This window comes from Zootermopsis nevadensis, unplaced genomic scaffold (assembly GCF_977971745.1).
Source record: "Zootermopsis nevadensis isolate Lab colony 2312 unplaced genomic scaffold, Znev_1.0 Znev_ptg000017l, whole genome shotgun sequence".
Lineage (NCBI taxonomy): Eukaryota > Metazoa > Arthropoda > Insecta > Blattodea > Termopsidae > Zootermopsis > Zootermopsis nevadensis.
This window is the reverse complement of record NW_028259149.1, coordinates 7,527,086-7,554,194: the sequence shown is the minus strand read 5'-3', so window position 1 is coordinate 7,554,194 and position 27,109 is coordinate 7,527,086. Positions and strand designations below refer to the sequence as shown.

General features: G+C 36.1%; 2 protein-coding genes across 6 annotated transcripts; both read right to left on the bottom strand.

Moving 5' to 3' along the window:
• Window positions 1-1,095: 1,095 nt before the first annotated feature.
• LOC110834072 (tubulin polymerization-promoting protein ringmaker) lies at window positions 1,096-4,615 on the bottom strand. Its single transcript, XM_022072862.2, has 3 exons — window positions 4,413-4,615; window positions 3,225-3,354; window positions 1,096-2,453 (listed from the first exon to the last, which is right to left on the bottom strand). Exons 1-3 carry the CDS (start codon window positions 4,613-4,615, stop codon window positions 2,271-2,273), a joined length of 516 nt encoding a protein of 171 aa, XP_021928554.1. The 3' UTR covers window positions 1,096-2,270.
• LOC110834071 (type 1 phosphatidylinositol 4,5-bisphosphate 4-phosphatase) lies at window positions 4,432-25,881 on the bottom strand. Of its 5 annotated transcripts, XR_002544466.2 has the most exons (10): window positions 25,266-25,881; window positions 24,909-25,084; window positions 24,611-24,820; window positions 24,476-24,525; window positions 24,306-24,396; window positions 22,703-22,757; window positions 21,718-22,027; window positions 15,576-15,690; window positions 13,769-15,422; window positions 4,432-4,616 (listed from the first exon to the last, which is right to left on the bottom strand). XR_002544466.2 is itself a non-coding variant. In XM_022072860.2 (7 exons), the coding sequence occupies exons 1-7, from the start codon at window positions 25,345-25,347 to the stop codon at window positions 21,942-21,944; spliced, it is 750 nt and encodes a 249-aa protein (XP_021928552.1). In that variant the 5' UTR covers window positions 25,348-25,881; the 3' UTR covers window positions 16,758-21,941. The 5 variants fall into 5 exon arrangements, 1 of the variants encoding a protein (XP_021928552.1); XR_015535477.1 differs by having other exon boundaries at window positions 4,432-4,636; window positions 13,769-15,690; XR_002544464.2 differs by having other exon boundaries at window positions 13,769-15,690.
• Window positions 25,882-27,109: the final 1,228 nt, after the last annotated feature.

Sequence of the window (27,109 nt, the reverse complement as noted above, 5' to 3'; positions counted from 1 at the left end):
TATATAGGGCTGAACAGAGGTAGCTACTTCGTAGGTTTGTGACAAGTATTGTTATTAACGACAAATTAGACATACAGAGTACATTTTTCCGCAAGTTGTCCTTGCTGTTTTTATTTGGGAAATCATCTGTATACGGCGTCTGACGAGGGCCGCGTCTTATGTTTCGACCACGCTGCATCCATCTACAGGAGACAGGAAATTTACAGCAACACTGATGCCACATAGCATATGCCAATATAAAACGTAATGAAATGCAAAAGATCGACTACAATGACGCTATTGATATAAACCCTGAGAATGACTTTTCAAGGCGAAACACCGCAGAAAGAACTGACAATTCCATATGATGACACCATTTATATTTTCAGTATAAGACGTCCATAATTATAATTTCGAACGAAAAGGCAATGACACTGCAGTATTTTAACGGGAATGATCATAATTCATACACAAGGGGAAAAAGGAGTAAATGAAACTTGTTCACCAGGCAGTTTCTTCAACTCACACGCGGTAAAATATGAAGTCTCGGGCTGTCATTCGTATTGATTCGCATCCCAGCGTCTTGGAGACTGTTGCTACATCCATCATAAGGAGACATCAATTATAATGGAAGCAGAGACAGTCTCCGGGTCGTAGGAGGTTAACTACGTGTTAAAATAGTGAAATTAGAAGCAGGCTAAAAATTAGGAATCTTTTAAATAAAATCACATAAAACGGGACTTTAGCGGACAAAAATAAATACTTACGTATTGAGAGGGATGGCGCAACAGCACAGGTGAACCAAAGGACTGACTGCTTGAGGCGCCAGGAGTCAGGGTCGTCCAAATCTCTGCCGTACCTCGGAAAGAAACTCCGATGCTTCGCACTAATTTCTGTTGCTCTCACATTATGAGACTGAGGAAGGGCGATTAAGAAAATAATTCACACCCGTGCACCGAATACTGCTTTCAGTTCAACGACAAGATCACAATTGCTGTGACCAGGCGACTTCGCACTTTGGATCTTCTTTAAGAATTAAGTGTTTGGAAATTTCGTGGAATTTCTCGTCGTCTGAGGCAGCACAGTCTTGCGCCGACCCTCCTCACTGACATAATATTGTGTTTGCTGCGATATTTATTTGTTCCTTTTTTATACATTTCATTTTTTTTACTTCATACCTCTCACAAAATAGCAAAGTGTACACAAATAGCTATAATAATGCTTCAATATGATTTTACAATTATTTTACACAAAGTTACAGATATTATGCAATAATCAGCGTTACTGTTTACACTTACAAGTACTGTAAAAATGAAACGGCAGTTACGTAATCTGGAAAGAACAGCTTGGTGAAGTTGACAATAAGGAAGTTAAAAGTGACATTTGTACCGTAATATTTTTAAGTGGATTTTGTTTTCCACGTTAAAAGTTAAAGGCAATCTTCAAGGAACACAAATTATTATTATTATTATTTTCGCTTATTTCTTTTATTGCGTTTGATAATATCCTATTTCTTCCACTGCTGTATCTGTGGTGTACGTATTTTGATTCTTCTCCGCCACCTGCCTTTTTCAACTATGAATGAAAAGGGGCATATACAAATGATTTAGACTAACCTGAATTATGTGATTCTTGGTGGCGGTGGCCCCAGGTTATACTTCGGCCCGTTCCACATTGCCATCTCTCTGGCAATTTCCGTATTGCCTCACGAAATTATTGTTTGGGGGTGTCTCGTACCCACTCCCTGACAGCATCATGTAAGGCGTCACTATCGGGAATCGGTGACCACGCAGGGGATTCTTCATCTTACGGAAGAGGGCAGGTCGGGGGAATAGGGCGGGTGTGGGAGCACGGTGAACCCCAGCCCCTTACATGATGCTGTCAGGGAGTGGGTACGAGACACCCCCAAACAATAATTTCGTGAGGCAAAACGGAAATTGCCGGAGAGATGGCAACGGTGCATCGACCTCCAGGGAGAATATGTGGAACGGGCCGAAATGTAACCTGGGAGCCACCACAATCAAGGATCACATAATTCAGCTTAGTCTAAATCATTTGTACACGCCCCTCTAAATTATGCGTATATTTAATGCAAAAATATCGAGCTTATCAAGATTATTTTGAAAAAAACAAACGCATCAACCGTCACAATTGAAATATAAATAGGCCTACACAATAATATAATACAAAACACAACATTGAAGTTTGTGCAAGGTTTATAAAGTCGCATTGAAAGGAGACAGTCTTAAAGATCAAAACACGAAGGAAACGGCACCAACATCCCACAATCGCTAATGATTCTTGCTGTAGGAATCCTTATTTTGGTAACCCTGCACGTATCCTGAACTGTCAGGGACGTCTTTGCGACCAGATAACCCTTTGCCCTTGCCGCTCTCATCGAAACGTTGTTTATGGGCGCCGGTATATCGGGTGGTATCTGTAAGGCGATCCACAGCTGAAGACTTCCCTCCGCTCTGAAAAGGGCCGTAAAGTAACTGGTAATAGTTTCGTGCATGATAAAGAAAGATATTTTTATATTAAAGTAAGCAGCCTGATACTGTGTGTAAAAAATTAGAATTTTATGTTTTATATAATTCTCTTCTTAAACATCTCTATAAGACGCCCAGGATTTATATTCTCTCAAAAATGTTACGTTATGGTCACAAAAAAGACAAGGATATCGCACTTGGTAGAAAGTGTAATGAAGTTCACGTAACACAGTTTGGAATTAGTCAATTCTTAAGAAATTAGAGAAAGAAGAAATACGGAAATCTCTCGTGCAAACAAAATAAATCTGGTTATTGGACATTACCGAAACAATGTAAACGTTATAGGGAACATGCCGTTTGATTTATAATACCTGCCTTGCACGTGTTCGCGTGCAAACTGTGACCTGCATAAAATACTGCTATTCACATTTTTTTTAAAGTTACTGCACTCTTTACATTTAAGCACACTCCTAATACTGAAACAATCCGACATAACGTACTGTACATGAATTACAGAAAGCGTGATGTAACTTGTGTTACACACCTTCCTTTGCCTTCGACTGGTAAGGATAAAAAACAACTCATTAATCTGAAGGTCGTTAAAGGAATGGACGTCATTTTGAAGCTCTGTAAAATTTTTACTTTCAAGACGTCTTTCCTCACCACAAAAAGAGTTCTATTTTCATTGATCTATTTTAATAAAATTTCCTCATCCAGAAAAAAATCTTAAACACTGTCATAAAAATGTGTTCCTACCGGGACACCTGTAAGCCCTGGACATCCGCAAGAAGCCATTTTGGATTTAATTTCCTCCAGGTCGATTTTCTTGTTCTTGGCCATGTCCTCGAGAAACTTGTCGTAGTCGTCAGCACCCAACTTTTGTTGTCTGAAACAATGAACAAGTCACTCAAACGTATTTTTGTTTCTCTACAACAGGGCAGAATACGATGTCAGACAAAATGTAGGCCTACGCCTACGCCAACGAAATTGATAAAGTCATTTATAATACCGGTATACGAATTGGTAAATTACCTGACAAATTTACGTCATGGACTGTAGTAAGAAAAGGCAAAATGACAGAAAATTGCAGCAGCTAAAATAAGACAACAAAGGTTTAGCAAGACCAATGAGGAACACAGAGGTCACTACGAATTTTGATTCTCTAAACAAGAAAGGGGGGGATAGCAAGCGAAAGGGTTACGAAACATTGATTCTGTGATCCAGAAACCAACGTCGCGACACGGCGCGTTTCACTCACAATTCGTATTCGGGAGGTCCCATGTTCGAATTTCGGTTTGACATGCGGCTATTACAGAGAAGGATTCTCATTGTTTTCCTCAGATACTCTTGATAAATTATTCTATAATTCCTTAAAATAGGGCACGACCGCTGCCTTCCACGTACTTTCAATTCATAATTTACAATCACGCTACCTTTCGACTTTACATAACCTGTGGATTTGATAATGCATCGTTAAATACACCAAGACTAATTAATCGACGTCCGGAACTTAAGCTTATGTAAACTCTTAAATGTACAAAGTAATGGTAACAACAATGATTACTAATAGTCTAGTCTGAAATATTTAATTTTCAAAAAGAAAATTTACATTAAATTTTAAAAGCCAAGGATAGCGCGGGGCTTGATAAATGGTTTAAATCTCGTCATGTGGCTTTGACATCACATGAGTTTTTTAAAATTCTTGAATACGAACAGTGTAGCGTATTTACCTACTGTTATTAAAAGAGTCCCGTGTTCGATCCCAACCGTCGCCATTAATATCAAAATAAGAAAAGACAAAAGATGTGCCAGCGTGACATATAATTACATAATCATGCGAAGACGGGAATATAGCAACTATGGATATGTCGCGTACATCAAGTATACGTCACACAGGGTAAAATGAAGAACATAGTATTCCTATGAAGAAACAGTGAAACATACTTGAATTTCTTGAAGTAGATGCCGGTATCAGTGGTGGTTATTTTCTTGCCATCGACAACCTTAGCTTGCTTCATCCACTTATCACTCTGAGTAAGGGTGATATATCGTCCATCTGACTTGGTGTCTCCAAATTTTGAGAAAGCCTTGAATTGGGCTTTGAAACTGGTAGCTGCCATATTCGAACTGTCGCCAATATCTGACATACTGAAATCACAAAAGTTAACCTTTTAAAGCCAAGTGGTAGCTGTATGTACCACCTGCATTAAAGGAACATAACCCTTATTTTGTATTTATGTGTATCATATGATTCTCCCCAACTGAAAAAAAATGCATATGTATATTCGAGTTTTAATGTGCAGTCCTGTGTGAGTAAAAGTCTCGCAATGGGGCGTCGACCACGTTCAAAGAGTCTATTTAACAATTTAAACTAATCAAAAACCATTAAATATAACTTGGAAGATGGCTAAACGCCTAGTTTTTCAAGCTGTTCTTTCAGACGCTTTCATGTGTGTTATTCTACAAACTCTTAATTAACTTCTGTTCCACAGAAACTTCTTTTGCTATGCTACCCTGGTAGAACATTCCTGTCCAACGGTTAGTAAATCTTTGTCTTCGGCTCATACTGTGTTCAAATGTCGGTCTCTATTCTGCGAGAAGAGGAATTTTCCGATAAAAATAGGTTTTACTTTAATCCAGTTCCATTTTAGACACATATGAATGTATTCGTCTACTATACTCACTAAAATAGTATGAAATTATAGAGTTACATTAATGAATAAGTATCTAACATGGCATGAGAGGAGCTGAGCTTGTAATTTTTGATATTGTTCGGGAGATATTCGGTTAAAATTCCACTCCACATTCTCGGGAAAAGACTCATTTTCCGATAACGACAGGTTTCAGTTTAATATAGTCGTGTCTTAGAGAGATTTAGCTTTCTACATCCACTCTACCTATAAAAATAACGTCAAGTGATTAAATTGCATTCATAAACTAGCAAGAGAGGAGTTCAATGTAAAAAATTTAACACCCCAACGAAAACTAATAAATGCATACCACATAAATCGCTTTCCCTTCTTTGAATTAAGACGAAGTGTGGTAAAGTGTAGAAAGATGAGACTGTAGTGTTTTAAGTCGTAGAAGAGTAACTTAAGACGAGCTAGGGTAGCGCGATATCCGCCTCACTTTTTCGTCCTGTTTCTGGTGCTAAGATTAACTTCTATGCTGTAACCATTGGCGACTCCCTCCCCCAACTCCCACAAATAAACTAGCATCTGGATGAGCATTCGGCGATGAAAGAAATATCTTGACGCAGGCAGGAGTTGTTTCTTGCCCAAATATACGACGTTCAGAGAAATCCGACTAGAATCTGTGACTAGTATCTCAGATTAAATACTTGAAACGACGTACCGCTAATAAAATTTAATGTCTGTTATAATTGTCAGATATTCCTAAACTTACTCGAAATACTAATCCGAGATCCCAGACTGTCAGCTGCAATGCTTTGATCTGTATTTTCAAGGAAAGGTGGGTAAATTATTGCACATTTCGAGTGTCATTGGTATGTGAAAGATTGGCGACTGAAGCAATAGTTTAAGCCAGACAACTGTGTGAGGAATGGGAACTTATCAAGAAAGCAATAAGAAAACATTTAACTTTATCATACATAGAGTACCGCTTATAGTAGACAACAAACATTAATCTTTCCTGAAAATTTAAAAAAATAACGGAACACGACTTGGATTTGATTTGTCTGATGTGTAGAATTACTTTAGACTTAAATTAGCTCTGTTTTTATAAATATTATTGGCAACACCCTACAATATAAAACGTAATATGTTCGATATCTGTTCTAATAATTCATTATAAGCTGACTGATACATTTGATATCATTGTTGATGACCTCCGTGGCCTGGTCCTATTATGCACTGAACACTCAGGTATACGTTACTAAACAAACGGCTATTCACCGTGAATACCAATTGAGGCATTGAGGCATATGTAAGGCACACGTACGTGTTGATGAAAGCCTCGTCTTTACATTTAACAGCAGGCATGGTTCATTTTCTTCATCTTTTGCCCATAATAACGTAATTAACTGTAAGACATTCGCGATAGATTTAAATACTGCGATATAATCCTTTTAAGATCACCTACATATAATATTTAACAATTCAGTTCTTGCCTCACAAAAACACAACGCGTCTCGATTACTGTATCTATTGTTGTTCGCGGAAATAATAGCTGATTCTGAAAAACACCTCATTGGGCTAAATGCATGTTTAGTGATTGTTAAAGCATGTGGTGCATACATATAGGAACCATTGAGCTTTAAAGCATTCCTCTGCAATGGATGTTTTGCATTCGATTTAATATTTCTGAGCTTTTTAAACCCTGCTTTAACCTATTAGCTAAACGCAATGTAATCAATCATCATCTCTGATATAGTACAAACAGTGACGGAGATAAAGCCACGAGTCATAAATCTACATTAGTTAAACAACAGTTGAAGTTTTAAGCCTGCCTTCTATCACAAGCACAGTTCAATAACGAGTAATCGACTCATGTCCGATTGGGATTAAGTCGGAATGGCAAAATTAATTTTCCAGCGTGAACTCTATAGATGTGTTTGAAATCGACAGAAATTGTGCTGACTAGTTTTGTTCCAGTCACCATTTATATAGTTTATGAGTCTGTGTGTCTTATATTTATATCTGGTGTTGACCTAAAAAAAATAATTTTAAACCAAGACCTTTGAGCTCATTGGCCATAACCTAAAGCAAAAATACCAAAAAGAAAAATGAGAAGGAGAAATTTCAAAATTTGTGATATTCATAGCTATTAGTCAGGAATGTCGAACTGGGTTAAAATTGTCATGTTCTATACGAAGAACATATGTCCCTTTACAAACTATCGTTGCTTTATGTTAGGTTCCTCTGTAACTTCAAATTGCTGACACTGGAAGAAGGTACGGCGATACGGCTTCTCAAACTAAATACTTGAAGTTTTGAAGCCGTGTGTCTTCGACGAAGTAGACCACAGTTAATGTAAAGCAAAATAGAGCGCTAAATATTGTGACCATGACATATATTGAGCTGATGACTACATCCCAGCCGTCATTTGCATGAGCAAATATGCCATTCCTCAACAGTGTTTGGAGTTTATTTTATCTGAACCAACTGAAAATTCCCATTATTCTCGAATTATGATGCAGGCCGTAGAGTAGACCTTCAGTACAACACTGGACCAAAACTACGACTGTGGCTTAATATCTAGCAAGTCGCCGCTTTAATCTGCAAACAATAATTAATTACTAATCAATGGTCTGCGGTAACATGTTCTGAAAACAACTGACAGCGGAACCACGGTTCCGGAGAATCTGACGTAAATACGTCTCTGTATTTAAATTATATTTAAGCAATAAATACAATGAAAGGAAGGTAGCTGAATGTAATGTAATGTAAGGAAATGTAATGTCAAAATTATCTAATCTACGACGCACTTCCTCTACAACCGATTCACAGCTCAGCTCTTTCCGCAATAACGAAAGCGGATTGTTGACGGCAGTAATGTAACAATGCCGAGTAAACAGATGACGTTTCCTAGGTAACATAAAAGTGCACGCAAGCTGACCATTGTTGTCGGTCCATATTTACACACTGTTGATAATGGATCTTACACGTTTTCCTTTCACTTTTTTGCCGAATGACCCTTCTGTATAGACGTATTTACGTCAAAAACTGAATTTGTGTTAGAAAGAAGACAGGCCTAAATCTCTTCCAAGAGTTCACAAATGTAAATGAAAACCTGTATATATTATAAATAATAATAATAATATTAATAGTAATTATTATTATCGAGGTTTACTCCTCTAGATCCGCCGTGTTCTGTTATATAACAGGGTGACCTCTAGTCGGATGTGGCTCTTCACCACGCACGGACGGTCTTGAGCAAGGAGAGGCTCTTGGATCTGTATTGCGCTTCACTGGGTGAGGGCCAGTGTCCAGCATAGTCAGACTATGATGGTGAAAGGTACTACCTCTCCCCATTACCTTAACCATAATAATAAATAGGATGCCCTTACCGCACTCTTTCTTCCACCGGCAAAATAAAATGGAGACAGTGAAGGACAGTGTCAAGAATTTCTTAGTAATTCACAGAAGATAAGTACTTTGGTTATTGCGAAAGACTTTTAAAAGCACAAAAGTATCTCGTCTACAACACACTTCTCATACAAGCGATTCACAGCTCAGCTCTTTCCACACTGACGAAAGCGGATTGTTGACGGCAGTAATGTAAACAACAATGCCGAGTAAACAGATGACGTTTCCTAGGTAACCAGGTTACACTTTTTGTTCCGCTTTTTTGCCGAATGACCCTTCCTTATAGACGTATTTACGTCAAAAAGTAAAGCTGTCCGACTATTCGCCATGTAGGCGTTTGGGGTGAGCGGAGTATAGCTCCTCTCTTCCTTGACCTCGGCACTAGATGGGGGTGAGTGGTCAGCATCACGCCCCGGCCGGAGTTACCCCCGGGAAAGGACCCCGGTACCCATTGGATAGGAGGCTGGGTGGGCCCCAGAGCCGGTCTGGACGCAGAGGCTAGAGGAAAAATCCTCTGCCCCCGTCAGGGATCGAACCCCGTTCGCCCAGTCCGTAGCTAGTCACTATACCGACTGAGCTACGCCGGCTCATATAAATAATAATAATAACCATAATAATAAATAGGATGCCCTTACCGCACTCTTTCTTCCACCGGCAAAATAAAATTGAGACAGTGAAAGCAAGTGTCAAGAATTTCTTAGTAAGTATCTCGTCTACAACACACTTCTCATACAAGCGATTCACAGCTCAGCTCTTTCCACACTGACGAAAGCGGATTGTTGACGGCAGTAATGTAAACAACAATGTCGAGTAAACAGATGACGTTTCCTAGGTAACATAACAATGCACGCAAGCTGACAATTGTTGTCCGTCCATATTTACATATTCTTTAATACAAAGAGAATTACTCAAAGATGTAATTTGGTTACATTCCATCCGAACTGTAAAAAGCATAAATTAATATTAAATATTTTCTCTATAAGAAGGAAATAAATTTAAAAGTAATGAAAAGAGGCATGAAGAAAATTTTACAATTTCATTTGCCCTTATTTAAAAATGACCGTGCCACTGCTCGGCACGCTGCAGTCAGACGCGCGCGCGATGGCTCAAATTTTAAATGTACATTCGAATTTTGAGCAATTTTTTCGCACCCTTGCACAGCGTATCAGCAGCTGAAATTTTGTGTACAATCATTACTAGATGGGCTCTGTGGACGAGCAAAAGTTTAAGTAAGGTTTCGGCATGACCAACCGGACCATTCCCTTGTAAGTCTGACGTCATATTGGGTATTTCAGTGAGTCACTTAGACGATTACGTCACCATATGCGTAAAGAAGAAACTGTGGGCTGTGGATCTTCTTTAATGTTCTGCATTACAGTCGTAGTTTATATTTGAAGGACTCGAACGAAAAGTACATTGGTCCGATAACTTTTAGGCAGGCTCCAAAAAGTTCAATCGAAATCCGTTAAATAGTTCTGGAGTGTTCAGACGGACAGACACAACCTCCTTTTATGCGTTCACTTTGTGCAAATAACTCACAACGACGGGCCGGAAACACTCACTTTACACATATGCACTATGAGATCTAATCATTTGTAACGTAATTATTTTCCTCGTTCAAAATCAAGAACAGCAACGAGACGCTCGAAACAGAACAAAACTTCAAAACCATAGTTATAATCGAAATTCCAAGTGCCATGTCTGCAGTGTTTACTCTTAAACTTATCTCTTCAGAAGTTAAGCGCTGTTAGTGACATCGCTATTTTTAACACGCAATTAACCAGACCACACCTTAATTTACCTGAATTTTTGATCGTGTTTACAGTTCAAGAAGCAGAGTAGTTATTTCAACATCTCATGTTTTACAGACGGGCATGAAAACTTCCATAACTGATTATTTTAGCTAGCAGTTTTAATTTCCGCTTCAGTACCACATGTAGGCCAATTAATTAAGCTTTTTGCACAACATTCAAAGAAAGTTTTATTCTCAGATTATGAAATGATTTTGCCTTCTACACTTCTTCCAAACCATTTACTGACCTCGTATTTATTATTTATTTAGTGTTCTGTCGGCCGACAGGTCCATATGAACAGGATCCTTCCATCCTTTTCTCGGACTGGGACCTGTTCATATACGTTCTTGGCAGATGATCCATAAGTGGTTTGCCATTGCCTTCTTCTGTGTGTGAATAGAGTAATTGTTGGGATGCCACAGAGAAACCGGGGAAGCCCCCAGAGGAAAACTCCGTGTTGCCTAGACCACGGCCTTGCCCAACACAAGTTATAAATTCGGGCACCGCCGGGAATCGAACCCGAGACCCCAGGATTACAAGGCCAGCGTTCTAACCGCTAGACCACCGTGGCGGTTGACCTCGTATACAAAACTGTAAATACGGGAAGAAGAGGGTTTTAAAAATGCTACGTAAACCAAATTATCCATGCATTTAGACCAAAGCTAACAACTATTTGTACACTTTAACTCAATGAAGAAGGTAGCTAGCCGAATAACAGATCAGAAGCAGAGAGGAAATATCACTACAAACATATAAACAGAACGTACGTACACCTGCAAATTTCTGCAACACAAAGAACTTATTAGTTGAGAATGGAAGTACGAAGATTAAACTGAAAATTTTTGCTCTGTTTATATTAGACAGTTTCTGTCACTGAAGGCCAAATTTTCAATTGTAATATGTTTAAGGGCTCCAATTGTAAAACTCAAACACATTTACATATAGCTGCATAGTTGAAGTAGTTTAATGTGAAAGATAGACACGTGAGATTTCTGTAAGTTATCATACGTTGTAGTGTCCAATAGTCGATTAGTGATTAGCCTTCAGATAGCAATAAACAATGCGATTTTCAAACCCTGTCTATGAGAAGAGAACAATTCGCATTTAGTATGGACATCATAAATTTCATTAAACTTCCTATGGGCTTCTTAGTTCCTGACAAGGACAAGTGATAAATGCAAAAATGACTAGATACTTTTTTACACACCACACGACAGTAACTCCTGCAATTAGTATCTGACCTACCGCACACATTACAGATGACGCACCGATACGTTATAATGATGTAACCAACAAGTACTAATTTGAAGACGAACTGTTCAAATCGACTTCAATTAAGAATAGTCTCTGCACAAGGGAGTGGGTTTCTGCATAGTAACAGGCTTAGGTTTATAATCAATGGGCTGTAGCCGTCGCTGACATGAACATTTCAAATCTCATATGAGTTATAATTTCGTTACACTTGCAGAATATTAAAGCTAGTTACCGTAATTCTCCATTCTCTTCCAAATATTAAACCAAAATACATATTCTTCTTTTAATAAAGTCTACTTATACGAAACTGAACATTCAATGACGAAAAAATTGTCAGTGGAACCACGGTTCCGGAGAATTTGACGCAAATACGTCTATACGGAAAGGAAGTTTATATATCGGCTTTATTCTAAATATTTCCTTTATATATGCTTTACAATTGAGTAAAGTTTGATTAAGACTTTGCTTATTTAACTTGAATTAGTTACGCCTATGATGGGTCTGTGGTAGATGAATGTAATGTAAAGTAATGTATTGTAATGTAATGTAATGTAAGGTAAGGTAATGTAATGTATTTTAATGTAATGTAATGTAACGTTTCCTAGGTAACAACAATGCCGAGTAAACAGATGACGTTTCCTAGGTAACAACAATGCCGAGTAAACAGATGACTTTTCCTAGGTAACCATTGTTATCGGATCTTACAGATTTTCGTTTCCCTTTTTCGTTACACTTTTGACCCTTCCTTATAGACGTATTTACGTCAAAAAACTGTACTGTACATTCTAAAAATATAGCAACTCCATAAACACCCATAGTAGTCCAGCTTTCCATAATAAAATAACAAACAAGGTAACAAAAACAATAAGAATTCCTGTTCATCATTAAACAATATTTAATTCACAGCCCACTTTACCATTGTCACAAATAACCAAACACATATTCTTCGTCTGTACATTTAAAACGCATTGCAGTTCTATTAACTTGAACTGATAGCAAAATAAATTACTACCTCTGGTTTAATTTAGGTACGATTGGGGCAAAGAGTGTTAAAAGGACTCAATTATGAAGACTGTTACACAACAAGACAGGAACTGGTAAACGCAATAACAAAAGTACAATGGCGTCCTCCCATGAAGTAATACAAGAATTTTTAAATGCGTTCTTTCTTATGTATTATACATAATTTGTCTTAACGTGTACTTATTATATATAAATATAATAACTGTAAATATGAATCTATTGTTCCAAGTGTAATCAATAATCATATTTGAGATATTGCACAGTCCGAAATTATTTTTCCTTATTTCGATAAATGTCAACCACACCGAAAAATGTTTTAAATCAACCATTCTCAATAAAATATCACGTACATCTTTCGAGATAGCTAATAAAATATAATTAGAACTTCATAAGAAGTAGGGGATTATGTTAGACCGACAAAGACCAAAATTAAATTAACCCGACAAAGTTTGGTGTAGGCTATCAGTATCAAGTTTAATCGAAATTCGTTCAGAATTTTGAGGACGAACATGACCTCCCCTTACATCTGTTCAATTTCAGCAAAGAACACATCATAAATGCTATTTTATTCAAGCCAAAGAAACAATGCTATACAGAGACAAATTCACTAGAAACATTAGTTTTCTGTTCTGCCCCTAACGTTTAAAATTTCACTTCAGGAGCAGCGAAGTTTGGAATCCGTACGCGAATAACTTTCAGGCTTTGAAGATGATTAAAGTTAATCGTACTGATGTAGCATTTTTTCTCGAATTCGGTCATATTTCCAACGGAAACCGAAATCAGACAAAACTAATTGTCGTTCGGTAAAAGGTTATTCCAGAATTATATTGTTATCTAAGGTTCCATTCAGATTTGTAATTTACGTAGGATGTTGAAACATTTTTTTAAACCACAGACACATACAGTACCTTGAAAGTGCTGATCTCTGTCTGAGTCTATCCCATTTTAAACAATTTCGTCACCCATTACTTTTCAAGAGTGGAACATGGCAACCGAGTACTGCGACTGTTCTGCGCGCAACCATCGATCGCATCGACCGTCAGAAAGGGACGTCGATGCAAAGATAGAATGAAGAGTTAGGAGTTTCAGGCACCACACAATCAAAGTGAAATTTAATAAGCCATAATCAGTCTTCAATAGATCATCTAATTCGTAAAAGTTATTTAAATATTCATAATATTACCTTAATATGTTACTTCCTCTTCACAGTTACACCAATCAAACACTTTCAGAACTGAGCTACCACTGTTTATTATAATGCAAAGTCAAAATACAAAATAAAGATGTAACGCAGAGTCGGCTACGATTCGTATGTCTTCTTTAGTAAACAAAAATACTTCCCATTTTAAAGTTCTACATCAAACGACGACTGGAACAGCTAGCGCGGTTACAACCTGATAATTTTGCCACTAACCGAACCTTCCGACAAGAGCTATAATCGCCCGACTGAGATACTGGAGGTGTGAGCGCGCACGGCACCTATAATACATACGTAACGCGATCGTGTTTGCCACTCCCCCAACAAATACAAATCCTTGAACCACGAATCTCTTGCGCAGGTTCGTGCGTATTTGCATTGTCGAAGTTACAACAAGCAAAATATTCCAGCAACATTGACGGGCTGTACAGAACTAGAACGAGCTGATTGCCTCTCTAAATTCAATTCAATTATTAAAGTACTTGACAACAGCCAAAAAATATAACAATTCTAATGCAAAGCATGATTCTTTTTAATTAAATGGGCACGTACGTTGAAATTATGCGTTTTTGCGGAACGTTGTATTTTATGTTTCGATATTTTATTGTTGTGATAAAAAACAAGCGGAATACATAATTCATTGTCTTAGTAATGTTTAGCGATCTTGCGATTTATGGCTCATCAAATGCAAGGCCCAAAAAGACGGAAATTCATCAGCCAAAACCTTAACACAGAGCTCTAAAAAACATAAAAGGAAGATAATTTTTACGAGTGTGCCAATGTCAAAGATGTATACAGTCCTATTTTATACATTTTTTTATAAGACTGAACATGTGTTTAAAACGTGCTGCCATACTGAATCACTGAATTTTGTACTCTGTTATTAAAATTTAAATTGACATAAAAAAGAAAATGTCATACTCAAGGAAATTATTTTTATAATTCTTAGGAAAACAATTACAGTTATGTGTGTACATATCTCATACATATAGTCATGAAATATTTTTTTAATTTGAACATATAATTTATTGTATTTTCCTAATAAGTGACAATATGTATTCATTCCATTCCACATAATATTATTACATCTTAATGTACAAATAGGAGCAGCAAGGCCAAATGAGGATGAATTCTTGAAGACCTCTTTTAACAGACTGTCAAACAGTCCCTCAACAATCTGTACTTGGTCCTCTACTTTTCATTTTTATATATATATATATATATTAATGATAATCCAAGAATAAAAAGAGAAAAGGCAATTATGTGTGCAGAGGATGCACCAATTTTAAATTTGAGTATAAGTAGTCAGCTAGAAACAGCTGCATCTACCAAAACAAAGTGAATAAAAGAGCACTTTCAATCAATTTACACATCATGAGATTTGAGATTCTCACGGTGGTGAAAATGTTGATTCTGTTTTCAGTTGCAACACCACGTGGACTTGTAGTTAAGTAACAATGTTATGGTGAAGATGGAGACGGTATGTTTCTCTGAAACATTAATATCTACCTACCAGTCCACACAGCACCACAACCTGAAGGACATTGAAATCTACATGTTGAAGCATGTTCACAACAGCCCACCAAATCAGTACAGCAAGACATCAGGAAATATTTCACATTTTCACTGCTATGGATACCTGAAATCCCATACAATGGGCATGACCACTCCTATAAGCATTCATGAACACCATAAAAAGTATACAAAGAAATACCACATATAGCAGAAATTTGTTATGATAACCTGATAAGGTTATAGCATTTTACCCTTTAACGAATCACACACTACTTACCGATGCTATATCAACTTTAGATGTTATGTAGCACCGAAGGAGATACACATTAAGTAGGTGGAAATTTGGAAGGCAATGATCATGGCCTATTTTAAAATAAGGTGCCAGCATTTTCCTGGAACAATAGAGAAAATCTGTTAAGGTAGTCAGTTCCAATCACAATCTGAAATTCAAATTGGGTACCTCCCAAATATAATGTAGAGTACAAATACTTTGGCATTTATTTTGAACAATGTTGTATCAAACACTAGAATTTATTTCAGTGGTTGCCAATAAACAAAGCACCTATTTTATTTCTTCTGCATACAGAAACATGATCTATCACACAACAACAATGCATTTGGCAATATGAAAGTGAAACATGCCATTTTGTCTGTGGCACAGGGACGTAAGTAGTCACTACTGGTTCAGTTGTACATTCAGATAAAATTGCAGTAAACAGTTTAATATTATTTGTTGCTCAACTCTGTCCACCGTTTAGGCATAACGTCTTGTTCTACTGTCGACTGATTTGACAAAACCAAATTGCAGATGGAACTCTCTTTTACTTGAAGATTTCTGTCTTCTGGGTTGTTGTGCTGTGTAGTCTGGTCGATGTTTACCAACATTTCAGAGGTCATACTGCCTCCATCATCATTACTTGTCTTTCGAATCCCATGAAGCTGCATCAGTCATTTCTCTGCACTGAGCACATTAAAATATTGGTGTATGTACCACATCCAACACACTGCAGTATTTTTCTCAAACGTGTATAATTCTTTCACTACTTTAACTGTCTCAGCTGTGAATATTATGCATTTACTCTTGCAATCAGATAAAGCTTTCAAACATATATGTTTCCACTATAGTCTGCCTCATCGTTATGTCATTCTGAATTACGATGCAGCTCTTACGTTGCACAAAGTTTAATGCATTTCTGTACTGCTCCAGTTCTGCTTACTATTTTGGCATTTTCATTCATCTGCAACCACATTATACAACGTACAAAGCAAAGTTTGCTTGCAGTATATCAAAAAAAGTGCAACTGCAACAGAAGCGTGGAAAAACACTTAAAGCACCAAGGAACAGGAAAAGGCATCAATGGTCATGAAAGTCTCAGATCTGCAATAAACTACAAGAGGAATTCATATAACAAGCAGCTGTCTCAAGAAAAATCACATCTGTAACAAAGAAAAAAAGAGCTTGAAATTCAATATCATTTTAATTTCATCAGCTATATATGGTGTAAGAGTAAAACAGAAAGTACCATGTTGACATAATAAATATTCCTAAACAGTTTCTTTAACACAATAACTGAGTTCTGAATAAAACTGCAAATACCATACCAACATGTAATTCTTGGGAATTACAATTTTCAGGTAATTACATTTCTAATTAATTTGTAAGTAAAAACACAACTCAACTTTCAACACAGAAACTTAAGGTCACAAACTGTAATTGATACAAAATACTCCCTAACACAATGATCAGCCTTTGTTTCATGTTTCTTAAAATTATAATTACAGCTAGTCGCCATCTGAGCCTTTGGAAATCAGTTAAAATTATTATACATACAGTGGCACTAACAACAATAATAATAATAATAATAATGCACAACAAAATTCTTACATACAGAAAACTTTATACTAAATTTGCATTTTTAGAAATTATTTATCTAAAAATTGTAAGACAAAAAGCAATGCATATCCTTCTAAATATCACAACTTTACTAAATAATACATTTGTTCACTATAAAAAGCAATTCATTTACTGGCATGCCAATGATGATAAATGCTGGTAAGATCATCATTTCATTGGCTTTTTAAACTTTCCGCAAAGTCCGAAAGTTATACTGCAATGAAATACTCTACACAATATAATATTTCTTGCACTGCATGATATTCAGAAAAGCTTTCAGGTAAATTTAATTACAATAATTATATAGTACAGTCCTTAGTATATGCCGTGTACATATTCTTTTGGTATATCTATAAATATTAAATACCTGAACTGTAGTTACACCTCATGTTTTCTGTTGTATAATGCAGAAAAACATATTTCCTTCAGCATAGATAAAAGGGAATTACATTACATTGTCTTATGAAACAAATATATGTAAATCACAACATGTAATCTTTACAACACCTGCGACTTCTTGACTGGCTTCTATTATCATCCACTTCTATCTAATGTGTTGAAATTAACACACAATTCATAGCATTTTACACCACGGAAGTGCATTTCTGTGTATTTATTACAAGAGTGGTATGGACTGCATTTCTATCACTCATCTGTTAAATATGATGCATAAAAGGTGAAATATATATAATTTTCATATAATTAAAATAGATATCTTATGAATGCACTTAATGTGTCTGAAAAAACTGTCATAATATAACAAAGATCCAGAAGAGTAGCGAAAGGATGGAAAGATGCACAAGAGAATGTCACCTAGATTTACATAAAGCACATATAATTTTAATTTATTTTCATACCCATCCACAATTTAAAATACATCTGTCTGCAAGAAAAATGCTTATAAAGTACTTTTAAAACATACCACATGATATCACATTTACCTTCCCTCCCTCCCATCAATATTTTTCTCTTAAAAGTTTTGGTATGTGCCTAATGTTCCATAATGTCCAAACAAAATGATGCAGATGGAGGTTACGACCACAACATACTGTGAAGAAAATGGTCAGTAAATTTGAGATACTATTTCAGTAATTGGAAATCCCAAGAATCGTGCTTCAAGTGAAAATAATCCTGGAACTTTCAACTGTACAGCATACTTTCACAATTTACAACAAGTACGAGTTCTACTACAATATGTGCATAGAGAACAGCACATTATTCAAACAAAAGTGGTTATGATCAGTTTCTATATGGTTCAATGATAATTACAATTACCATCACTGGTTTCCTGTAAATTTCTCAATCCCCTACTATTCTGAAAAGAACACAATATTTTGGAAACTGGAAGTTTCCATCCTCTGTTGAAAAGTTGGGCAGTATGTACTCAGTTGGGTCCATTAGAAAGAACTAACTTCCGTCACTACACCTAGCACCTTCTAGCAAACCGAACTGGGTAGGTACTACCAACCTTTCCACCTGATGATAGAAAAAAATACAATACCCAAAACGTTGTGTTATGATCGGAATTGTAGACAATGGACAAAGAATGGATATCAAGCAATAGTAATTGTATATCTGACGTAATCCTTCAACACTATATGGTGATAATGGAGATTTCTGAAACATGTTTGAACATGAAGTTTCAATACTGGGTTCTACAAATTTGTGTGGAGGTAAAATTTTTATAATTTAATAAGCTTTTAAAAACCCAGAACATCCTGTCTAAAAAAGTTAATTTTAAACACCAACATCACGAACATTTCTACTTAGTTAATGTTTTACAGGGTAATCAGAAAAGTTAATTTAGGCCTTCAAGTACAGTGAATGTCTTATTTGGATAATATAACAAATATTCATATGTTATTGTTAAGTTTCATTAAAGGAACCCAGTATAAAATTCTGACAAGTTCTGAATAAAGTTTCAAGAGGCAAAAGATGACAAAGTGTTTTTGTTTCATAAAGGATTTGAGACTGATTGCCCGAGAAGATTTTATTGATTGTTTTTTATGTCAGAATATAACAGAAAAAGGAAACCACAAATAACATTAATTAATTTATTAAAATTCTGAGCTGGAAAGAATTTAAGTAATATTAATGTAATTTTTAATCAAAGAGGATGCAAAAGCACACACACATTTCTATAGGATAAATAACAGTTTTAATTCAGAAGCTGCTGAGGACCATTCACAGACTGCAAAAAATAGAAGTTCATAAAATCTTAGCTTAAATTAACTACATCTTTAAAAAATTACTTGTCAGGAGCATGATAAAATTTTAAAACATGTATCACAACTAAGGAGTGATTATATAAGGCTGAACTACATCAACCACTAGAAATACTGTTTCCTACACTACTTCAAAAAGAAAGTCGAAGTAAAGACCACACAACTGCAAAGCATTTTCAATAGATTAATATGCAACAAAAATGATGCCATTTGATTAAAATAGTATTCTAAATTATATACTAGTTACTCAATATGCCACTGTCTAAGGAAACAACCTTATAACATGACATTCTTGTGACACTTTTGCTTCAGATTGCTCAACAACTTATAATGTCCTAATGTAAACACACAGTTTTAAAAAAAAGTGTTTCACCCAAATCAGGGAGTAGAATTTCCACTGCAATGTATAAGTAACAATGAGAAGAATTCTGGTGGGAGACCTCATGTAATATTACAACCTGGAAGACCAAGAAGAGGATGGAAGGTACATAGTGTAGATGGATGGAACCTAGTCAGGATTGTGTCCAATGTTACAATTCGTTTTAGCAGTGTTGAGCTTCAGGTTCTGCTACCAGACTGCAGGTACATGTGAAACAGACAGAGGATAAGAAAGGGGGCCTGTGTGGCAGAAGACTAACAGTTAATAATCATGGACAAAACTACATCAGACTCATTTAGTATCCTAAACATGTACACAAATATTTGGTTCTCACATTTTGTGTCTGGTACACCTTTCTGCTCTCAACTAGGTAAGATTTTTTCCTTTCATCTACCTTGTTGAAATTTTACATGAAACACAAAACCCTGTAGTGTCAGCAAAAAGCATAAAGTTGGTTGTGCAGAACACGTTAATAGAAGAGCAGGGGGGGGGGGGGGGGGGGGGGGTTTACAAAACAACCACCATTACAAGAAAAGCAAAATTTTTCAGGTCCCAACCACTTAATTACTTTTCTGTTCAAGTGTCTGAACTTTTCTTATGTAGGCAATTGCTCTTAACATGCTTCTGTTCAAGGTCATGAATGACAATATTAATCCTATGGTCCATGACCTTTTTTAAATCACATTCAGCCACTAATGTCATTGGTCCATTGTGAAAGGATTATATATTCCAATTTGCACTGAAGCCAGGGAATAAATAAATGTACACAAAGAAATTCTGAATGTGATAAGTGATTTCATCCTTCTGCCAATGGTCATCTTACTTATTTCAGTAAAAAAATTGATGCAGTATGGGACTAGTAATATAACTGTTTTATTTCTTGCTAAAATAATACTAATTTACAGCAAAACTAACACAGATGTGAAACATAACGTTGTATACTATAATTTTGATTGGATAATTATAATGGCATTAATAAATAAAGTATTGCTGAAGGTATATGAAATGAACAGGGCATAATTATTACACAACCATATTATGTTATCAGTTTTACATTTAAAAAACTAAATTCAGAATAGGGCTGCCAAGTTCTCTGCCAAACCTGAATTATATCATGCTCATTCAGAATTTGATAGATTACAACATATACCTACACTATGAACTGATAACAAATTCAATTAAATTACAACTAACTTCAGGCCCATGTTAACTCTATATCAAGCCAGTTAGACAGTTCTGACTCAGTCTCATGCAATCCTTCAGGTATGCAAGTTAATAATAATTTTGTTTCTTATATAATCAAATCTGAGTGAACAAGCTGAACTGCTGTCTAGTTAAGTTATATCAGCTTAGCAATCACCAAGCTTCTTACTAATGAGCAACAGTTCCGCAAATGGTAAAACCTGATTTCAAGGCATCTGTTTACTGAAAACAATTCTAGATAATAGTTCATTTATGTATGATGAATGGTATCAGTTTGTGATACAGTCTACAGCAATATGCAAGTCACTGTTTGCTTAGAAGACTATGACCATCAGTTGGTGTCACCGCATGGTATACAAGAATTGAACATTTGTAAATATCAAAGTTTGTGTTTACCAGACAGCAGACATCTGTGGCACCATTAATGTATGAATAATTCCTAAAATATATGCCGTGTGTATATTACTTTAACAATATATTAAACATACCAAATTCATGGAAACTTATTTCTGTGTCAGTATTATTAGTTGTGAAATGGGTTGTTTTGAATAAAAGCATCCTATTACAAATGAGCAGAATATTTAGCACTAAAGTGGAAATAGTTGGTAAATAAACATTTAGTATCAATTTTTACTAATGAAAACATGACTGTTCAGAAAATGTTTGAAATACACGAAAGAAACAACCAAGATTTCAGAGATACATTAGGTTTAATTACCTCGTGAACTTGTGTAAATACCCACTTCATTTCAAAAAGATGCTGACATTTACTCTTCTGGATCCATCCATTAATTTGTAGTTTTGTAACACAGAAGAAACTAAAGACTGGATCAGTGCAATCTGGCTTTGGTTCTGCAGAACCAAGCCAACCATGTGCCGTGTTTGCACCATTCTACCACATCATTTTTCGGAATGTGCCCACCTTGCTCTGTACTGTTCTGCTTACATTGGGCCCTCGATTAGGCTCACCTTCATTGTACAATAATAGACACTTCGAGCAAAAGCCAATAGTGCCAACAAGAATGCACCTACAAATAGAAGAAAGAACATATTTATTATATCTCCTATAATATTTATTTCTTCATTTAAATAAAAGAACCTGCTGGGATCATTTACAGCCAAAAATGGGTTAAAAATGACATTTTCCTGTTACTTTAACCTTGGAACTATATCAAGATGAGTGGTCAGCTTCTTGCTCTAACTGATAGCCCCTGGTATCCACTCAAGAGGCGGTTGGGCAGGCCCCAAGTCAGGCATGGTGTCAAAGAAATAAATTGTTTGCCCTGACAGGAACAAAACCGAATTCTCCATCCTACAGTCAGTCACTATTAATCAGGCTACACTGGCTCAACATTAGAATCTGAGGGAATCAATATTCAGGTAAAATTTAATTCCAAAGGACACACACATGTATTTTATATTAAACATATATTTTAATATGTTGCTGTCAAACATAATTTTACATATTCTTTCATCCCATCCCCAACTGTTCAGTCTATTGCTACAACTGCCATTTGGTGCTTCTTTACATTGGTTATAAAGATGTTTTCAGCACACATTACAGACCAACGCTTAGGTTTGTTTGTTCAAATCACATTCATGCTACAGACATATAGAAATTGTCTCACTTCACATTTCCAAAATTCACTTGGTTAAAATGCAAAATAGTTCAAAATACATTTAATGCATGAAACATTACTTACCAACATACGCTACATAGATACCACCATTTCTGCGGGCAAATTGGTATGTGCCAACCTGAAAATGTGTCACAGTTATAAAATTACTTCCTGTTACTGGTAAAATAAATTTACCTGATGGGTTATGGTTCAGAAAAACGTTACACTTTTTTCCTGTAAAATCCAAAATACAGGAAAATAAAAATACTTGTGTATAATATGTAATTGGGAATGACAGTTCTGACAATAGTGAGAATATTAATAACAATAAGGAATAATGGAAACACAACTATTAAAGAATCAGGAAAAAAGAACAATTATGGAGAAACAGAATAATTAGGAATACAAGACTGTCATAACATGTATTTGCAAGTACAGCTTGCAAACATGAAAAATTAACAAAAGAAATTAATCCAGGCTCAGTTACAAAACTCTTCAGTGAATGGTACCAGATTATAACTTCCTGAAGATACAGACAACAATCAGCTGATAACAGAAAGGGAAAGATAAAATACTGTGCTTATATAGAATTAATGGTAACATTATCATCAAATGTATATTACAATATAGCAGTTATGACTTCATCCTTGGATTATTTATCACCTGCATTTGAAATTAGTCTAATATTGTATAAATATACAAAAATTATCAATGTGTTTACTCAAACCTTGCTATTCCTATTTAAGAGAGTGGAAGTATCCATACAAAACAACAGGGGTGAGAATTACATTATTCTAACAAGCAAATATTAGATCTTCAAATAAACTACCATTTCAAATTCTGGAATATGTAACATTATCATTTTAATGCCGTATTACATAAGACAACTGTATAGCACAATGCAGAAATTAAGCTGGAAAAAGCAGGGACCAAACAACTTTCTGCACATGGGTCCAAAAAACAGTTTAATTTCCCACTTATAAATTTCATGTGTCACAAAGTGTGATAATGAAGATGGCTATTTTCTAGATTTAGTGGCATGTAATCTGGTAGGTACAATGCAGAAGACAATCATCTTCATAACTGCTGCCATCAGAATATAAAATCCTACACAGTATTATCATTTATGGGTAGTAAATGTCTCTAAATAATAACTGTATGTAAACTGGATCCTCTGAAAGAAATAAGCAGTGACCAAGATTAATTCCCAGATTATGATGGATAACACCAGATGTACTGAACTTGTTTGATGCTACATAGTCAGAGTTACTGTTGGTATTTTAAAAGACAGTGAAAATGGTCTGCAATAATAAGATACTAAAGTAGTGGTACAGATATAGTGAATGTTTCCCTTTTAAATACATGCGAACAAAATGGGTAGCTGATCATGTATGATATGAAGGAATGTATCTGAAGATGGCCTTGGCTTATTTCAAGATATTAACAAAGCATTTGACTGGAAAGACAGAGTAAAACCATGAACCTACCAGAATAACTAAAAATCATGCAGAGATTTGGACTATGCAACTCATAAATACAATTAGAATATCACCATTGTACCAACACATGCACACAAAAACAGATAACTAAATCTGTCTTCACATCAAAATAAGAATTCAATACCCAATATGTCTTCTTAAAACAATATAAGCACATTCCCAGCGATAAAACTTTTCAGCAAACATACCGTTACTCCAATTCCAACAGCCAGGAAGATAACACCAATAATGATGAACATTATTCCTCTGCTACGTGCAAAATCAGGTCCAACAGAAGAACTGAAATCAACATAAATGCATGATTTGAACTGAGAACTCATTAAAAAACCAACAACAAACAAATAAATCAAATACTTACACCTTCCTGCAGTGTGGACATCTGGCTAGTGCATTATTCAATGTGTTAAACTGCAAATGCAAACAGAAGTTAGAATTATGACACATTTTTAATCCAAATCTTGTTTGTATAAAGTTGTTACTTCACTTCTCTTACCAAAAATGTGTCATGGCAATGTGCACAGGCCACACGACACATTCCAGGTAGTGTCGGCACAGGTGGAGTAACAGGACTTGGGGCAAGATTTATTATCCGCTTGCAATTGGGCCGTGGACAAGCAATTCTCTGCGACGAGCTCTTACAAATCAGCAAACAATTGCATGGGCACCGCACATACTTTTTCCCTGGAGGAGCATTGCGTATGGGCTGATAATTACAAAACAATACATTAGATAGACAGAATATAACATACCTTTCAAAACAAAGGATCCAAATAAATGTGCACTACACTTACAGTGGCTTCATTGCACTGCCCACATTTAACGACATGCTGGTCACGTTTACCAGATATATCAATCATGGCCTGACAAACTCTGCATGTTACCATGGGCACACCACCCTGGGTTGCTGCAGTGTATGGTGGTGGCAATTCATCAGGGCCAATTGGAGATACTGTCGCTTGCTGCCCTGCTTCATAAAATGAGCATTTTACATTACAGAACATCTAACTAAACAACACTGGTGTCAGCATTACTTCATACGACAAACAAAAGACAGAGTCATGTGATCACAAACTATTAATATTATTATTTGTGCATGTCAAAAATATCTCACGACCAATGTTTCACATACACAATGTAGTCAAACATACCTGGGATAAAACCGCCCGCAAGTCGGGTGTATACAGTACTATTGTCATTTTGGAGTAAAGGCTGCCTCTCACCGTCACCCATATTTGATGACAGCACTCGAAGTGAAGTCAACGGTTATCAGACAGATAATTATCTGTAGCGATCTGAAATGTCGACAGACGTTGCTGCCAACCTTACAAACTACACTAATCACAAGAACATCCACATAGCAGCAGTGAAAATAGTAATAGAAATTAATATGCCTTCATTCTAATCATGTACTCTGAAACTCACGTAAATTATACGTTTAGCTTGACCTACGTGGTTGCATGCGAGCGCCTTGAAATGAGGATATCTAGCTCATTCTTGATAGAAGAGAAAACAAAGTAAAGGCCTTAAATCGTATTCTTGTATCGACAACAACCTTTCACCTTACCAACGTTTTATGTTACGAAAACAACAAAAACTTCGGAATTTTATGAATTAGTTAGTATCGATATCAGCCACATCCGGTGTGTTTACCAGCTGAATTTAAGCATACGTATTACTAGGCGGAGGAAAAGAATCTAAGAAGGATTCCCTCAATAGCGAGCTCAGGTAGATGTCGTTTACGGGAGGTCCCATTCTCCCAAGGCGTGGTCCCGCGAGTCCAAATCTCCCTTGAACGGGGCCACTTCCCACAGAGGGTGCCAGGCCCGTAGGACCGCGGCCGCTCCCGGTTAGGGACTCTCCTCAGAGTCGTGTCCCATGGCAGTGGAGCACCAAGAGGGTGGTAAACTCCATCTAAGGATAAATATGACCACGAGACCGATAGCGAACAAATACCGTGAGAGAAAGTTGAGAAGCCGCTGCTTATAGGTGGATATTTGTCTATGTGTGTGATATACACTCCCCTGCTCTTGACGCCTGTATTTTTAAGTGTTGTCACTAAGATGAAGATGCTGTATTGGGTCTGACTTCTTGAAAGCAAACCATTTACCATCCAGACACTCTAAATATATGGATTTAATACTTACCAATAAAAACATACCTCTCACCAATTCTTTCTTCTTTTGAAGATATTTACACTTTCCATGGGCTGTCTGATTATTCTTTGAAAGTGTTTGTACCTTTCTCAAATACTTCTGCTGGGATTACTGTGTCAATGATGCATCTAATCCAATGGTGCTCAAATGGTGTGCCACAAGGCTTTGAATAGAATGATTATATAAAATGAAATATGCAAATAAAAATATGTTAACATCATATTATTATCCACAGTAAATTACAGTTTTTGCAATTAATTTAGCATCATCATATTTGTTTTATGATAAATTTCTATTTTTTACAAAAAATGACCACTTGAAATAAGGTGAATCTTACTATACCCAAAGTGTGCTGCAAGCACCAGATGGGTGTGAACCACTTATCTAATGTATGACTTGAAGCAGTTTAAAAAGTAACGCCTGTTGCTGCACATATCGAGACAGTCTAACTAGTAGTGAGGTGTCTGTGTATCAGGATGATCTCCACCAGGAATGTGATCTCTACATTTCTTGAGACACTCTAACTATGAATATGGTACCCATGTACTTCTTTGGGCAATCTGAACAGCAATGTGGGGTGTATTTTCAAAGTACATTCCCTTAGAAATTTGGGGATATAATAATTTCTGGGGTTGATTTCACTAAGAATGTAGTACTCACATGTATCTAGAGACCATCTCTCAAGAAAACCAACATTTATTTCTCAACACTACCAAAAAGAATGTTGCATGCATATTTCTCAATATAACTGAACCATGAATGCAGGACAATGTATTTTTGACGTAAATATGTCTATATGGAAGGGTCATTCCGCAAAAAAGTATTAGGAAAAAGTGACA